This window comes from Notechis scutatus, chromosome 2 (assembly GCF_049901735.1).
Source record: "Notechis scutatus isolate UNSWTSFEM ecotype Mainland chromosome 2, rNotScu1.2, whole genome shotgun sequence".
Taxonomy (NCBI): domain Eukaryota; kingdom Metazoa; phylum Chordata; class Lepidosauria; order Squamata; family Elapidae; genus Notechis; species Notechis scutatus.
Window position 1 is genome coordinate 14,047,897 of NC_142010.1, and position 16,932 is coordinate 14,064,828.

General features: G+C 46.0%; 1 protein-coding gene and 1 pseudogene across 2 annotated transcripts in view; one reads left to right on the plus strand and one right to left on the minus strand.

Moving 5' to 3' along the window:
• Nucleotides 1-16,932, minus strand: part of LOC113427945 (DLA class II histocompatibility antigen, DR-1 beta chain-like) — a 318,237-nt pseudogene that overhangs the window by 210,475 nt on the left and 90,830 nt on the right. The window contains exons 3-4 of the transcript XR_015747155.1: nucleotides 8,532-8,542; nucleotides 5,533-5,548 (exon numbers count right to left, since the gene is read on the minus strand). The product of XR_015747155.1 is annotated as a DLA class II histocompatibility antigen, DR-1 beta chain-like (transcript). The remainder of the gene's footprint in view (nucleotides 1-5,532; nucleotides 5,549-8,531; nucleotides 8,543-16,932) is intronic.
• Nucleotides 1-16,932, plus strand: part of LOC113428218 (uncharacterized) — a 48,692-nt gene that overhangs the window by 26,963 nt on the left and 4,797 nt on the right. Inside the window, 1 exon segment of the mRNA XM_087953561.1 lies at nucleotides 546-1,281. Coding sequence (XP_087809687.1) covers nucleotides 546-1,281 — 736 coding nt within the window.

The following is a 16,932-nucleotide window of genomic DNA, read 5'->3' on the forward strand; positions in this document are numbered from 1 at the left end:
ATGTTTTAGCCTCCAGTCCCCTAATCATCCTGGTTGCTCTTCTCTGTACTCTTTCTAGAGTCTCAACATCTTTTTTATAATGTGAACAAAACTGGATGCAGTACTCTAGGTGTGGTCTTACTAAGGCTTTATATTGGTATTAGTACTTCCCTTCATCTTGATTGTATCTCTCTGTTAATACAACTTGGAATTGCATTAGCTTTTTTGGCTGCTGCTGCACACTTCTGGCTCATATTTAGCTGGTTGTCCACTAAGACTCCAAGATCCCTGTCACAGTTACTGCTATTGAGCCTGGTATCACCCAGTCTATATGTGTACTTCTGGTTTTTCTTGCCTAAGTGTAGGACTTTACTTTTCTCTACATTGAATTTCATTTGTTAGATATGGCCCAGTGTTCTAGTCTGTCAAGATCCATCTGGATCTTGAGCCTATCTTCTTGGGTGTTAGCTATTCCTGCCAGCTTAGTATCATCTGCAAATTTGGTAAGTTCCCCTTCTATTCCCTCATCTAAGTCGTTAATGAAGATATTGAAGACCTTTGCTCAGGACAGTGATCTCAAAAGGCACAAAAAGATCCACACAGGAGAGAAACCATTTAAATGCATGGAGTGTGGAAAGACCTTTGCTCAGGACAGTCATCTTAAAAGGCACAATAAGATCCACTCAGGAGAGAAACCATATAAATGCATGGAGTGTGGAAAGACCTTTGCTCATGACTGTGATCTTAAAAGGCACAAAAAGATCCACACAGGAGAGAAGCCATTTAAATGCACGGAGTATGGAAAGACCTTTGCTCAGCACTGTGATCTTAAAAGGGACAAAAAGATCCATACAGGAGAGAAACCATATAAATGTATGGAGTGTGGAAAGACCTTTGCTCATGACTGTGATCTTAAAAGGCACAAAAAGATCCACACAGGAGAGAAGCCATTTAAATGCACGGAGTATGGAAAGACCTTTGCTCAGCACTGTGATCTTAAAAGGGACAAAAAGATCCATACAGGAGAGAAACCATATAAATGCATGGAGTGTGGAAAGACCTTTGCTCATGACTGTGATCTTAAAAGGCACAAAAAGATCCACACAGGACAGAAGCCATTTAAATGCATGGAGTGTGGAAAGACCTTTGCTCAGCACTCTGATCTTAAAAGGCACAAAATGATCCACGCAGTGGAGAAACCATATAAATGCATGGAGTGTGGAAAGACCTTTGCTCAGGATAGTGATCTGAAAAGGCACAAAAAGATCCACACAGGAGAGAAACCATATGAATGCATGGAGTGTGGAAAGACCTTTGCTTGGAGCAGTAGCCTTAGAAGCCACAAAAAGATACACTCTTATTTCCCGTAAAAGAAGCCACACAGGGGAGGAGCCATTTAAATGCATGGAGTGTGGAAAGAGTTTTGCTCAGAATGGTCATCTTATTTCCCATAAAAGGATTCACGCTCGGAAGAAACTATACAGCAATAGCCACTCCTGGGTCCTCATTTTAGCAACCTCAAAAGGATGAAAAACTTAACCATGAGCTGTTCAGGATTGAACTCTTGGCTGTGGGCAATTAGCCTGTAGTACTGCATTCTAACCACTGACCCACCATGTTTCCATACATTTGTATGTGTGTGCATATTGTGCCTTTCTGATCCAAATGAGACAATGTTGAATCTAAAATGAAAAAACAAAAAAGATATTTAGACTTTGGAGAAAGTACAAAGAAGAGCAGCTAAGAGGATTAAAGGCCTGAAGACTGAAACATAGGGTTGCAGGATTTGGGGGAGGCTAGTCTGCAGAAAAGGATTAGGAGAGTGACCTGATAGAAGTATTCCAGTACTTGAGAGGCTGCCACAAAGAGGAGGGGGTCAATTTATTTTCCAAAGCACCAGAGGGAAGGACAAGAAACAATGCATGTAAAATAATCAAGGAGAGAAGCAACTTCGAATTAACGAAAATTTTCCTTACAGTGAAGTCAATTAACCAGTGGAACAGCTTTCCTTCAGACATTGCGGTTGCTTCATCACTGGACATTTTAAAGAAGAGACTGGATAGTCACTTGTCTGAAAGAGATCCTATAGGAATATCAATAGATCCTGAAATGGTATAGGATCTCCTGCTTGAGCCAAAAGTGCGGATAGGGGCGCCAGTCGCCAAAGCCTTGTACCGGGCTTAGGACTTCAGGCACCAGGGCTCCCTCAATTCCTGGATGGACAGAAGGAGAAAGTTTTGTCTCTGGGGGGACCTTTAAAAAGAAAAGAAAAATATTCTTCCGATTCACTAGTGGATCCAGAAGTGAATTAAAATATCTCTCTGGCAACTCCCATCCCATCAAATTTGAACCCCCAAATGTTATCAGTACATTTTTGTCTAAAATTCGGTAAGTTTGGGGTTGGGTTGGGCCATAAAAATGATTCATGCCATCTGATAGTCTGTTTCCCTACTAAAAGTAATCTATACGAGTTGAAGTTGCTTTCAATAAAATGCCAAATTGAACCTTTTCAATTTCCACTGATTTTAAAAATGCTCCATCCATTTTCTTGCTGAAATATTTTTTCTCATCCAGAATGTGCATTTCTTGTTCAAACAAATAGTCACGACTTTCACTTTGTAAAGCCACTGCCTTTTTTTAAGCTAATCCCAGGTGGAAATGGGCTTATGAAAAACAACCACCCACACCTGAAATGTTGTCCTTTGAGTGGCAACCAGATTAAATCCCTGCTTTAAATTAGAAATAAATTGAATGTTCTTCAGCATTATAGAACTAAGCACTATTAACAATTAGGGGACTGGAGACTAAAACATACAAAGGAAGTTACAGGAACTGGGCTTGACTAGTCTAGTAAAGAGAAGGACTAGGGGAGACAGGATAGCAGTCTTCCAATACTTGAGGGGCTGCCACAGAGGAGAAGGGGGTCAAGCTATTTTCTAAAGCGCCTGAAGGCCAGACAAGGAATAATGGATGGAAACTGAACAAGGAGAGATTCAACCTGGAAATAAGGAGAAACTTTCTGACAGAACAATCAACAAACAATCAATGGAACAGATGTTGCCCTCGGAAGTTGTGGGAGTGCCATCACTTGAGACCTTTAAGAAGAGATTGCCAGGGTCTCCTGCTTGGGCAGGGGGGGAGGTTTGGACTAGATGACCTACAAGGTCCCTTCCAACTCTGATTATCTGTTAATCTTCTCTGCTCTCTTTCTACAGCCCTAAGATTTTATTTATTTATTATACAAAACACAAAAATAGAAATAGGAAATTATGGGAAAGAGAAAGAGAAAGAAAGACTGAGGTACAAGAGAAAAAAAAGGGGGGGCAGATGCTGATTTCTTTTTAGCAGAGTGCAAGATTTTTAAAAAAGAAACCATTCCAGCCTGACAATTCAATCTAATGGACAAAAGCAAAGTCATTTTGGGTCTTTTCACTTTATATGTGAAAACATCCCATTTAATGGCTGGAGAAGGAAAGCGCACAAAGATCCCAAACAACCCAGTTGTGGGTGAGTGGGGGCGGGCTCCCGCCTGAGGGGATCTGCGCTCTGATTGGTTGCTGTGGGTGAAAGAGGGCGTTTCCCTTTTTCCCCGCCTTTTATCTGGGCTGCTTGAGATTTACCTCAGGATGTTCCTGAGGCGTCTGGTTTAGCGGAGGGTTTTGCGGGGCTTCCCTTCGGATTGGGGTGTGTGTGGCCCCCAACTTCTCACTGGCTGCGGGGCTGCGTCTTCCCCACTTATCATCCAGCGCGGCAGCTGTTCCCACAGCACAATCTTCACATTTAATGAACACGTTTGTGTTCGTGCGTGCGCGCGTGTGTCAGGAGGAAGATAAGTTTTTCTCTGACTTTTGAGCTGGGAGGGGCCAGAACGGGCTGAAACACCAATGGAATTTATCCCTGGTGCAGCGTCATCAATCTTCGGGCAGAGTCCTTTGTGAGTTCACCTGAAGGAGGAGTGGGAGAGGGGGATCCCTTCAGTCTTGGGGGGAGGGGCACAGCTCAAGAGGGGTTCATGCCAGCCCCAGAAGGGACCCTCCACTTTCTTTGGTCTCTTCAGGATTGTCATCTAGAGTTTCCTCTGTGGGCATGGAGGGGTGGACTAGATGTCCGTTCAGGTCCCCAAACTCTCCCCGCCAGGAAGTGAATCTCTCCTTGGCCAGTTTCCTTGCTTTCTTTCTCCTCCTGCCTTCTGGAGCTTTGGGAGAATAGGTTAGCAGGGAGGGTCCCTCCCCCTCTTATCCCCTCCCGCATTCAGATCCACAACCGCCCTTCTTGAACCAGAATTGACCTTCCATTTGCGGTGGGTCAGAAAACCCCTCAGCGCTGGGGGTGAAACCGGCCCTCCGGCAGCCCCCTTGCCAGGAAGGGAGCCAAAGGCAGAAGCTTTGGGAGGGCCGGGAGGGCAGTGACCCTATGTGATTGGGGGAGGGGCGCTCCCACCGGGTTTGTGAATGTGTGTGTGAAGGCGCTCGAGGACTCCCCAGTCAACCGGTCAAGAGAGCTCCAATTCCTCGCTGGCTGTGGGGCTGCGCCTCCCCTTCTCTCAACTACCGCATCCCCGCTCCACGCCGGATTGAGGGGGAGGGCAAAAGGAAGCCCCACTCCCCTCCAGGGCTGGCCTGAACCCCCACTTGACCTGCGGCCCCCCAAGACTGAAAAGACCCCCCTCCCACTTTCCCCGCTTCGCTCTCTGCGCCGAACTCCCTCAGCCATCGGGTGAACTCAAGGGAGACTCTGCCCGGAGACCGATGACGCTGCAAGAAGGGAGGATTCTCATTGGTCTTTCCGCTTTCATGAACCCTCCCGATCCCGAAGTTAGAGAAAAACGCCCCCTCCCCCCAATTCAGACCCCCGCCCCCCCCCGATTCCGCCTTGCTCCCCTCTCTTTGGGGGCGCTTGTGGGGCGGCATCCATGGCTTTGGCTGGGCTCCCCCTGGTGCTGCTGGTGGGGGCGCTGGGCCGGATCCCCGGAAGCGAAGGGGGAAGGAGACCCCGGTTAGGAGGGGGCTGGGCGGGGGAGAGGAGAGGTGCTGGGAAGGGCCGTCAGTGCTCCTGGGGGAAGAGACCCCCGTAATAGGGAAAGGGGTCGAAGCAAGAGAAGCGGGAGCCTGAGAAGCCTCCATCTCCGCGTGGTCTCCGCTCCCTCCCTCCCCTCACTTCGCCCAGGGGGGACAAAGGGGTCGCCGTCTTCCCTTCCTGGTGACTGTGGAGGGGAGGGGGGTCGCGGGAAGGCATATGAGACGCAGTCGGACCTCCCCTCATCCCCCCACCGGTGACTGGGTGGGAGTGGGACCTTCCGGGCCCCACATTAGACCCGGATCCAGAGCCCCCAAAGTCCGTTGCCTGGAAAGAAGAAGGAGGCGGGAAGCGAAAGAGGGAAACAGGCAGGTTCACTCCTGAATCCACAAACGGCACCAAAGTAGAAGAAAAATAGAATTTTTGCAGCTTCAGAAACTTCGGTTTCCCCCCCTGAGGCTGTGAAGGTCAGGCAGGATTTGAGCCTCGATCCCTTCTGGGGGGAGGGGGTGCTGAATTTGGGGAAGAGACCAAGACTCCTCCTCCCCATAATCTCCCATTGCCCGATCAGGACCTGGGAGGGGAGGAGAGCGGGGGGGAATGATGAATGGGGGGAGTTCTGAGTTGTTCCCCTAAATTGACCCTCCAGATCTACCCCTCTTGTGAAAAGGGTGGAGACCCTCCCTTTGAGATGGTCTTTGGGGGCTGTTTTTCAGGGGGGGAGAGGTCTGAATCTAGCACAGATCAAAGGGCTGAAGATTAGGGGGAGAGGAAAAGTTGGGGTAACCAGAGGAGTTGGGGGTTGAGGGGAGCGAGGGGCTGGGGAACCCCAGAAGGATCCGTCGGGATGCCCCCATTGTTCCCCCTCCTCATATCGCCCCCACCCCAGGAAGAGAGAGAGAGAGAGACGGAGGCATATTTGTCTTTATGTATGTTACATTTGTTATGGTGCCCATCTTGTCTGAAACGGTCTGAAGGGATTCCTGTCTGAGGAGGGGGTTGGACTAGATGACCTCCGAGGTCCCTTCCATTATTCTGTTCTATGATGTCTCCCCCACAAGGGGACTCTGGGCGGCTTACAGGTTATGATTGGAAACGGAATATATTGAAATCTCCTAATATATTTAAGTGTATATTATATATATATAGTCCCTCCCTTCCTTCGTCCTGCCTGCCAGTTTCAGGGAAGGGGCCCCGGTCGGTCCCCATGGGAGGGAAAAGGGGACCAGTGGGGCGAAACCTCCGAGGGGATCCGGCCTGGAGGGGCTTCCGGGGAGGCGGTCGGAGTCCCCGTTTCTCCGGGGCGGCCCAAGGGCTCCTCCTGCCTCGGGCGGCGGGCGCAGAGAAGCGGCGGCTCAGTCCTGGGAGTCGCAGACCCGCGACTCTCTGAGGCGAAAGGCCCAGAATCTCCTCCTCCTCCCTCGGCTTCTTCGCCCGCTTCTCCTCCTCCGCGCCGGAGCCAGGGCGGCGGTTCCTGAGGGAGGCGAGTTCGGATCCCCCCGAGAGGCTTTTTCCCTCCGTCTCCACCGACGGTTCCTAGACAGGAAGGAGAGGAAGGCGGAGAAAGAGCCGCCTCTGCAGTCCTTGACAGGGAGCCTCGGAGAGGAGCCTTTCCCGCTACTCCCAAGCCCATCTGACCATTACAACATATTTTTACTTGAAGTCAAAAGAGTCATCAAACTATATGTTCCAACAACAACTCCCAAAACAAAACAAAAAAGCAGATTACCCATATCAATAAGGAAACTTCAATCCAAAAAGAGATCACTCTGGCGGAAGAACAAATCTGGTCACGTTGCCAATTTCAAAAACCGATACAAAAATTTATGCCACCAGATAAAGACCGAATGCACCAATTATCACATTAAACAAGAGGAAAACCTTCTAAGCACCAATTCCACCCGTGCTTTTTACAATTTTGTAAACAACAAACTAAAAGACTCAAGGTCCATCCCTCCCTTGATAGGACCTGATGGTAAAGACTGCAACGACAACACCATTAAATCCAACATCTTTAACACATTCTTCGGCTCAGTATTTGTAAACAGCAATGGATCATGCCCAGTATTTCCTAGCCGTACCACAGTTAACAACAATGATCTAATACATATCGATTTCACAGAAGACAATGTTGAAAAATCACTACGCAATCTAAAACCATCTCTATCTATTGGACCGGATGGAATATGTGCCTACTTCTTAAGAAAGCTATCCACTGCCATAGCCAAACCTCTAAGCATAATCTTTGAAAAATCTTTCAGGACCAGCTCCTTGCCTAACCTATGGTCACAAGCCACAGTCATCCCCATCTTCAAAAAGGGAGACCCAAGCCTAGTTGAAAATTACAGGCCAATCTCCTTATGCTGCGTCACCTGTAAAGTCATGGAATCAATTATTAACCAATCCATTATCCTCCACTTAGAGACAAACAACCTACTCTCCAATAAACAATTTGGTTTCAGAAAAATACTATCCTGTAATCTGCAACTCTTACACTGCAAAAACATATGGACGACACAACTCGACCAGGGCAAAGCAATAGACGCAATCTACATAGACTTCTGTAAAGCCTTTGATTCAGTGGTACACGACAAACTACTCCTAAAAATAAAATCCTATGGTATCTCTGGACAACTGAATAACTGGATAGAAGCATTCCTGTCAAACAGACAACAAATGGTCAAAATCGGGAGCGTCCTATCAAATCCAGTACCTGTCAATAGTGGTGTCCCCCAGGGCAGTGTTCTAGGACCAACTCTCTTCATACTCTACATAAATGACCTCTGCGATCATATTAAGAGCAATTGCGTTCTTTTCGCTGATGATGTAAAGCTGTTCAATACCACAGACAATACTGCTACCCTTCAAAAAGATCTCGACTATGTATCTGAATGGTCAAACAAATGGCAACTTCAAATCTCAACAAATAAATGCTCTGTCTTACATATTGGCAAAAAAAATCAGAAAATAAAATACAAGCTGAATAGTCAAGAACTTGTTGATGACCCAAGCTCTGTAAAGGACCTTGGAATACTCACCTCTAATGATCAAAGTGCTAGAGCCCACTGCAACTACATAGCCAAAAAGGCATTAAGAGTTGTTAACCTAATCCTACGTAGCTTTTTCTCTGGTAATATCACACTACTAACCAGAGCATATAAAACATTTGCTAGACCAATACTCGAATACAGTTCATCAGTCTGGAACCTTCATTACATATCTGATATTAGCACAATTGAGAAAGTCCAGAAATATTTCAAAAGGAGAGTTCTCCACTCTTCTACTCGTTGTAGAATACCTTATGCCACCAGACTTGAAATTCTAGAACTAGAAAACCTTGAATTACGCCGTCTTCGGTCTGACTTAAGCATGGTATATAAAATCATACATTGCAATGTCCTACATGTCAATGAATACTTCAGCTTCAACCATAACAACACAAGAACACACAATAGATACAAACTCAAAGTAAACCGCACCAAACTTGACTGCAGGAAATACGACTTCAGCAACAGAGTGGTCAACGTCTGGAATACTCTACCCGACTCTGTAGTCTCTTCCCCAAACCCCAAAAACTTTAACCTTAGACTGTCTACTATTGACCTCACCCCCTTCCTAAGAGGTCTGTAGGGGGCGTGCATAAGCGCACCAACGTGCCTACCCTCCCTGTCCTATTGTTTCTCGTATTCTTTTATTTTTCTTATATGTACCCATTTCATGTATTCACAACTATGTATACGCTTATACTTATTATCTTGTAAACAATTGGCCAATCAAATAAATAAAATAAAAATAAATAAATAAATAAATCTTCCCCGCCCCCTCCCATGCGCTCCACTTTCCCGCCCTTTCTACCCTCCTGGCCCTTTGCCCCAAGTCCACCAGGGGGCGGCCTCCGCCGAAGGGAATATTCCAGGCACTTCCCCATTGGGCCATTGGAGGGCGAAAGTCACGGCTGCCTTCCCAGAGGAGGAGCAGGAGGAGGAGGTGCAGGAAGTGACATCACTGAGCCTTGCCTCTCTAGGGTGCCGCACTCGCTTGTCCTCAACTGGGGCGTCGCAGGAGGCAGAGAGGCTGCGGGAAGAGTCTGGCTGAGAGACATTCAGACGTGCACCGGGTGAGGGGGGGGGCTCTTCCCGGGTCCCATGCCCCACAGACGCCCTCTCCATGCCAAGTGAGGGGAGGGCGAGGCTGGTGGAGGCCCAGCAGGAAAGGAGAGAAGCTGGGCGAGGAGGAAGAGGCAGGATTCGCACCGGGCTCCCCGGGGGCCCCCGGTCCTCCGGAGGGGGAGAGAAGCGAGACGAGGCGCCCTCTCCAACTGCCAGCTTCCCGGCCGTGCTCGCGGGGGGCCGGGGGACTGCCCCTGCGGCTGGACGAGCCGCTTGGAGCTCCGGACAGGTTTGGAAAAGGGGGTCCAGGGACTGAATCCCCCTTTCTGATCCTGGGCGTTGTTTTTTCTCTCCCTCCCAGATCCGGAACCTCGGAGCCCTCGGCAGCCTTTGCAAGCCAGGATTTTCTCTGTGGAGGAAAGAAGGAAGGGAGGGAGCAGGAGGACCAGCAGGGATCTGTCCTGCGGCCCCAGAAATGGTCCCGTGAAGGAAGAGTCCCCTGGAGACCCCCCCAGAGTCCCTGGAGCCCTTTGGAGCTGCTCTGCCGGAGAGAGGAAGGATGGAGACACCCCCTTTGGCCAAGGAGGGGAGCGGAAAAGGCCTCATGACTCTTCAGCCTGGGAGCTGTGGGGACAGCTGGACCAGAACCGGGCAGAAGGTCCTGCAGGAGGGAACCAACCTCCCCTCTGAAGTTCAGCCCTGGACCTCCATCCGATACCGGGAGGCTGAGGGTCCTCGAGGACTTTGCAGCAGACTCCATGACTTGTGCAGGCGATGGCTGAGGCCAGGAAAGCACAGCAAAGCTCAGATGCTGGACCTGGTGGTTCTGGAGCGGCTCCTGGCTCTCCTGCCCCCAGAGATGAAGGGCTGGGTGCGGGAGTGTGGAGCAGAGAGCAGCTCCCAGGCGGTGGCCCTGGCGGAAGGCTTCCTCCTGAGCCAGGCGGAGGAGCAGAAGGAGCAGCTCCAGTGGCAGGTGGGAGGCTTTAGGGAGCTTGGAAGGGAATAAATAGAGAAAGTGTTTGAATGCTTCACCCCTCCTTCCCAAACTTCTCCCACGTTCATAATATGAGCCAATTCTTCAGTTCTTGTAGGACATTGTTCCACTGTTTTCTCACTCAGCCACACGGATGGATATTGGGGGCTTTGAGGTTGTGTTCCGAATATAAGAAACCACTTTGTGTGGAGTGACGTATATTAATTCTGCTTCTTTTTTCCTTCCTCCTATTTGAACTGTGGAGATAAGAGATCCTGAGGGAAAGAAGAACCCATCAAATCCCCCCCAGGAGCTATTTTTCAGGAGGATCCCTTGGGAAGATCCAAGTCAGGACACCTCAGGAGGTAATGGAAGATCCTCCGATTCCCCATCAGTCTTCCCTTCGCTCTCTCTTCTCTTCTATAGAATACCTCCTCCTATTTTGTTAATTATGCATTTTGAAATTATTTATTCCTTACAGAGAAACAAAGAATGAAGCTTTCTGGTTTTTATGACGGAGATCAGACAGTGGTTGAACCTCCAAAACAAGTAAGAAAGGGAAAAGAGATTAGATTTGAAAACTCCCTTCACGAAGTAAAGTGGGTGTGCAGAGGGCTCTCTCCGTCTATTCCCACCCTTGTTTGGCCTGGATTATTTTTGTGTTCTTCCACAACACGGAGAGCAGAATAGCAGGTTCAAGTTGCTGTCAGCCAGCATAGGTTCCCTCTGGTTATCTTGTTCTGCTAAGTTCTCCTCCAACTTGTAGTTTAGAAGAAGCAATTTTTTAAAAGTCCTTCCAGAAATAGGAATAAATGTATCATTACAGTGGCAGGAACTGCTAGAGACCCATTTTGGGGGGTAACTCTTTTAATCAGAATTGTGCAAGGCTAATGAAAAATAAATAAATACGTTGCCACATTACCATTTTCAAAAAGCCTTATTTATAACCTGTAGTTCAAAAATAAGCAAATTGTATTAAAAAATAAAGCAGACTATTAAAGTCCAAAAGGAGTTGCCGTGTTGAGGATGTAATCATGGTACTTTGGCTTCCAAAATAATTTCCAATCCTCTGATTTGTGCCTCGAATAGGAGATCAAACATTCCTGCTTTCCAAAGGCTGCGAAAGGACTTTCCCGGGGAATTTTCTCTTCTTTGTTTTCTTCCTTTCAGCCAATGGCTCAGACTATTGAGTCAATCAATGATAGAGCGATAGATCATTTGATCCAGAAGTGGGATTACTTTACTGAAAGGCACTGAAGGTTTTGCAGAATCAATCAACTTGATAAAACTTCCCCAAATATTTCTTCACTGAAAGCAAGTTTCAGATTTGCCCATTTTCTCACCTAAAATTAGGACTTGTGTGACCCCCAGCCATTTAACTTAGTGCATATCTCTGCTTTGGGAATTTGGGAACAATGGAACGGAATAACAGAGTTGGTAGGGATCTTGGAGGTCTTCTAGTCCAACCCCCTTTTTCTGTATCCTGTACAGAGGTGGATTTATAAACTGGACAGATGCAGAGAAATAACTCAACAAGACGTCCATAACAAAGAACATTTATTGGTTCATCAAGTATCCTCATAACTCATATTTGTGACAAAGTTCTTCTTTGATGACCAATCCTTTGCATATCTGCCTTGTAGTAAAAGGTGGTTATCTCCTAACCCATCTCTTAGTGATAGAAAGAAGGTGCTATGAGTTAGAGCAGTGATCCCCAACCTTTTCGACGCCGCGGCCCGGTACCGGCATCAGCTGGGCGCCGCGGCCCGGTACCGGCATCAACTGGGCGCCGCCATCTTTTTTTGACGAAAAAGTGCTTCCGGTGAGCTTTCTACCCGGAAAAGCTCACCGGAAGCACTTTTTTACCAAAAAAAGATGGCAACCAGCGGCCCGGTAAGGCTTGTTCCGCGGACCGGTACCGGTCCGCGGACCGGCGCTTGGGGACCCCTGAGTTAGAGAGTTCAGACAAAGAATGAGGAACATTTCCCCCAACCCCTCGAGGGTCAAACTAGTGACCAATCAGGATTACAGATGTGGCCACGTGACATGAACTACATTTCCCAGGATACCTTAAACTACATGTACCATGATGCATTCCCTTAAGGGGGCAGCTCATAATTCCTAAGTAACTATCCAATGCCCATAGACTGGCTGGGACAGCACACCCCTGCTAAGACAGGAAGCCCTGTAACATTTCAGATAAATGGCTTGCCAGTTTCTTCATAAACACCTCCAGTACTGGAGCATCCACAATTTCCGGAGGCAAGTCATTCCAATGATTAATGTTCCCACTGTCAGGAAATTTCTCTTTACTTGTAGGTTGTTTCTTTCCTTGAATAGTTTCCATCCATCGCTTCTTGGAACACTGCTATCATGTCACCCCCCAGTCCTTTTTTCATGAAACAAGACAGAGCCAATTCCAGCCACCGTTCTTTATATGTTTTAGCCTCCAGTCCACTAATAAATTGTGTTGCTCTTCTCTGCACTCTTTCTAGAGTCTCAGGATCTTTTTTTACATCTGGCAAACCAAAACTGGATGCAATATTCCAAGTGTGGTCTTACCAAGGCCTTATGAAGTGATACTAACACTTCATGTCATCTTGATTATATTCCTCTTAATGCATCCTATGATTCTGTTGGTTTTTTTTTTTTCAACTGTAGCATAGTGCTGACTCATGTTAAAGTGGTTGTCCACTAGGTCTCCAAGATCCCTGTTGCACTTACTGTTGAGCCATTTATCACCTATTCTATGCACGTGCGATTTTTTTTCTTAAATGTACACCCTTACATTTCTGTTGATTTCGTTTGTTTCACGGAGCCCAATCTGTCGATCCTTCTATATCTCAAGCTTATCTTCTGGAGTGTTGGTATTCCTCTCAATTTGGTCTTGCCTGCAAATTTGACACATTCCTCTTCTGTCCTCTTGTCTACATCAATGATGAAGATGAACAGATCTTGCAAATCCTCCCCTTTTGTTCTTTTTTCCGTGTCCAGGAGGGTCTGGTGTCCTTTGAGGAGGTGGCTGTGTATTTCTCTGAGGAGGAATGGTCTCAGCTGGAACCTGACCAGAAAGCGCTGCATTCGGAAGTCATGCTTGAAAACCATAGGAACGTGGTCTCTCTGGGTAAGAGTTTTCTACTCCCCAATCAAGAAGAGAGATTATCCTTAGTTTTTTATTTAAAAAAAAACCACTAATCAGATATTGTCTCCTGGGAGGGAGAAGGAAAGGAACATGCGAAGAATGGTTACAGGAACTGGGCTTGGCTAGTCTAGTGAAGAGAAGGACCAGGGGGACATCATAGCAGTCTTCCAATATTTGAAGGGTTGCCACAGAGAGGAAGTGGTCAATCTATTTTCTTTTTTTTTAAAAAAACAAGTTTTATTAATTCCAACAACAAACAGATCATTACATATTTAAATCTTTCCCTGTATTTCTACAGAGTTCACCAATATTCATAAAACACAAACACAAACAAACATATAAAAAAAATCATTTAGTAAAGTATCTTGGCCCCAGTTACCTCTCTTTGTATGGGCATTTACGCTTTTCACTCTTCACACTTCTATCTTATTTAATCCATCTTAATTAAATCATTATATTTATATCTTTTGCCCATTCATTATCCCTCTATCTCTTCTTATAATAAAAAAAAAAAGAATTTCTCCTGAAATCACTAATCAGAGTATGATGCCTTTCTATCCTCCCCCTAAGTTAATAAAATTAACATTCAGAATAACAATACCCAATTTGATTCTGCTTGGTACATTTTATCCACCAAAAATGCTTAAATACATTGTATCCTCCTTTCTTTCAATATTTTGTTACATTTTAAAAATCAATCATTATTAAACACTTCAACATTTTAATTTCTTAAATCTTAAACCATTCTAATTTACTATTTCAAATATAAATGTTACAATACCATCATATGTACCTTGCAGACTCTTTCTTACAGAAATTTATATTTCATCCTTTATCTCTAAAAAAAATCCCTCTTCTCCCATCCAATTTTAAAGCTTTGTGGCTTTTCTCCGCCTTTCCCCTTTCTTTCTTCCCCCACCAAATCTTCCTACCCCTCCTTCTTCTTCTAACCTCTGCCTTGCTGGGATTCCTTCTCTGTTGTGTTCCCTTTTTCTCTTGTTTGCTAACATTATATTTACTTTGCATCATATTTTCCTCTTTCTCAAATATTTTTTTAGATCTTAAGTCCTTCAATATCCTTGCTCTCTTCCTTCCTTCTTTCTTAGATAAATTTTGGGATTCAATAAAGATGGCGTCTTCGTCTTTTTCTTGTTGTTGTAATTCTTCTATTTCCATCTGTTTCATTGTCTGTTGATAGTTAACCAGCGCCATTTCTAGAAATAGAAAAGCTTTTTCCATACCATCTTTGCAGGCTGAGTTTATTTGCTCATATTCATCCTTCAGATCCTCAAAAGGAAAAGCCATTATAAATCTTTTCTTTTCTTTATTCCTCTTTATTCCTCTTTCTTCTTACTCCAACCAAATATTCCGAGAAAAAGGTAAAACAATCCCAAAGTCCACAATCCTCAATAAATCCAGGCAAGGCAAAATTCCCCCTTCCTCTTCCAGGGGTAGTATAAAAAAAAGAAAAGAAAGTCCAGATCTATATTTTGAAGCCTTATTACAATTAAATTTCTGTCCTCAAATCTTCAAGGCATCTCCTCCAGCAAGGTCCAAATATATATATTTTCTTTGTCCTCTCCCTTCCGGCTTGATTCCGTCGGGAGGGAGAGTAAACTTTCCTTTCAGCACCTCAAAAATTGCCGCTTATTTCCTCTTACGGAAAGAATCATTAGAAAACCATCTTTTCCAGAAATTAAATTAGATGAGTCTCAAAGCCCTGGGACAACCAAGAAACACTTTCACTTTTAATAACTTTCTCCTCTTCCTCCTGCGCATACTTGCCCGGCTGCCGACTTCTTTCTGGCGGCCATTGCGGACCGCTGCTGCACCGTCCTGGTAAAGGGGGTTCTGCCGGCCAGGGAGGGGGTCTGCAACACCCCCAGACCCTTCCTCCGGATCCCCCTTACCTTCAGTTACCCCTGCAGGGTAGCCTTGCTCCGCACCCGTCTGGGTCGGAGCCCCAAAACGGCTAGCGTGGCAGGGATCGCGCAGCTTCGCGAATCCCTACCGCACGCGAAGCCGACAAACCGGAAACCCAATTGGTCAATCTATTTTCTAAAGAGCCTGTAGACCAGACAAGGAACAATGGATGGAAACTGAACAAGGAGAGATTTAACCTGGAAATAAGGAGAAACTTGCTGACAGTGAGAACAATCAACCAATGGAACACCTTGCTCTCAGAAGTTGTGGGAGCGCCATTACATGAGACTTTCAAGAAGAGATTGGACTACCATTTGTCAGAAATGGTGTAGGGTCTCCCGCTTGAGCTGGGGGTTGGACTAGATCAGGGGTCGCCAACCTTTTGGATCTGAGCGACCACCAAACTTATAATTTTAAATCCTGGGGACCACTAATATGAATTTTGACTGATGGTGGCTTGCTGGTGTTGGTGGGAGTAAGAGAGAGAGATCTGATCTAACCCCCCCTCTCTCACACACACACACAGGCAGATAACAGATAATCAGAGTTGGAAGGGACCTTGTGGGTCATCTAGTCCAACCCCCCACCCAAGCGGGAGACCCTACACATTTCTGACAAATGGCAGTCCAATTTCTTCTTAAAAGTCTCAAGTGATGGCGCTTCCACAACTTCTGAGGCCAAGGTGTTGATTGTTTTCACTGTCAGAAAGTTTCTCCTTATTTCCAGGTTGAATCTCTTCTTGTTCAGTTTCCATCCATTATTCCTTGTCTGGCCTAGAGGCAGGGGTGGGATTCAAATTTCTTACCAACCGGTTCTTGGGCGGGGCCTAATTTGTGGGTGTGGCTTGGTGGTCATGTGACTGCCTGCACATGGCTTGTATGTAAATATTATAAATATTTATGTAAATATGTTTTTTTTTAATTAAAAAAAACTTTTCCCAAAATTAGGCAAAGCAGGCAGGCAGATTGAGTTGCACACAGAATCACAGATTCAGAGATCTGTCTTTCTTCCATTGGCTATATATCTACTAAGATCTACTCAATTAACATCACCCCCCTCCCATTTTCTCCAACTATGTCGCAGTGATGAATTCCATAGCTGACACTGTGTCTGTCACATAAAATTTGCAAGCTAACTGACAAAATTAACTCACAATACACCATGTATGTAAATATTGATATTTTTTTTTTAAAAAAGCAGCTTTTACCCAAAATCAGGCAAAGCAGGCAGGGAGATGGAGTTGCTCACAGAATCACAGATTCACTCAGAGATCTACGATTCTGCCATCGGCTACCTTCACTGAATCATAGAAACTTCTGTCCTAAGGAAGGTTCGGCTTTGCTTAAAAGCAGAGCTGAAGATCTAAAGATTAGCTAGAAAGATAGAAATGCAATGATTTCCTTCTTTGTAGCTAATATAAATCTCCCGGCACAGCAGAACAGCTGATGGTTGGAAGGAAAAAAAAAGGAAAAATAGCAACTTAGCAGGCAAATTTGATGGCAAGGTAAGGAATGATTGTGCTGGGAGGGTTCTGTGGGGCATGTGAGTGGTGCAAACTTGTGTTTCCGGGCAGCCTGGATTAATTGCTTTCGGGGGACCTCTGGGGGTGACCTTTCTCTCCGGATCACCAAAATTTTCTCACGGACCACCAGTGAGCCACGGACCACCTGTTGGCGACCACTGGAATAGATGACCTACAAGATCCCTTCTAACCCTGATTATCTGTTATCTGGCTTTCTCGTGCTCCAAGGAAGGAAAGAGTCAATGTCTCTTTGCTTAGATGCTTTCTG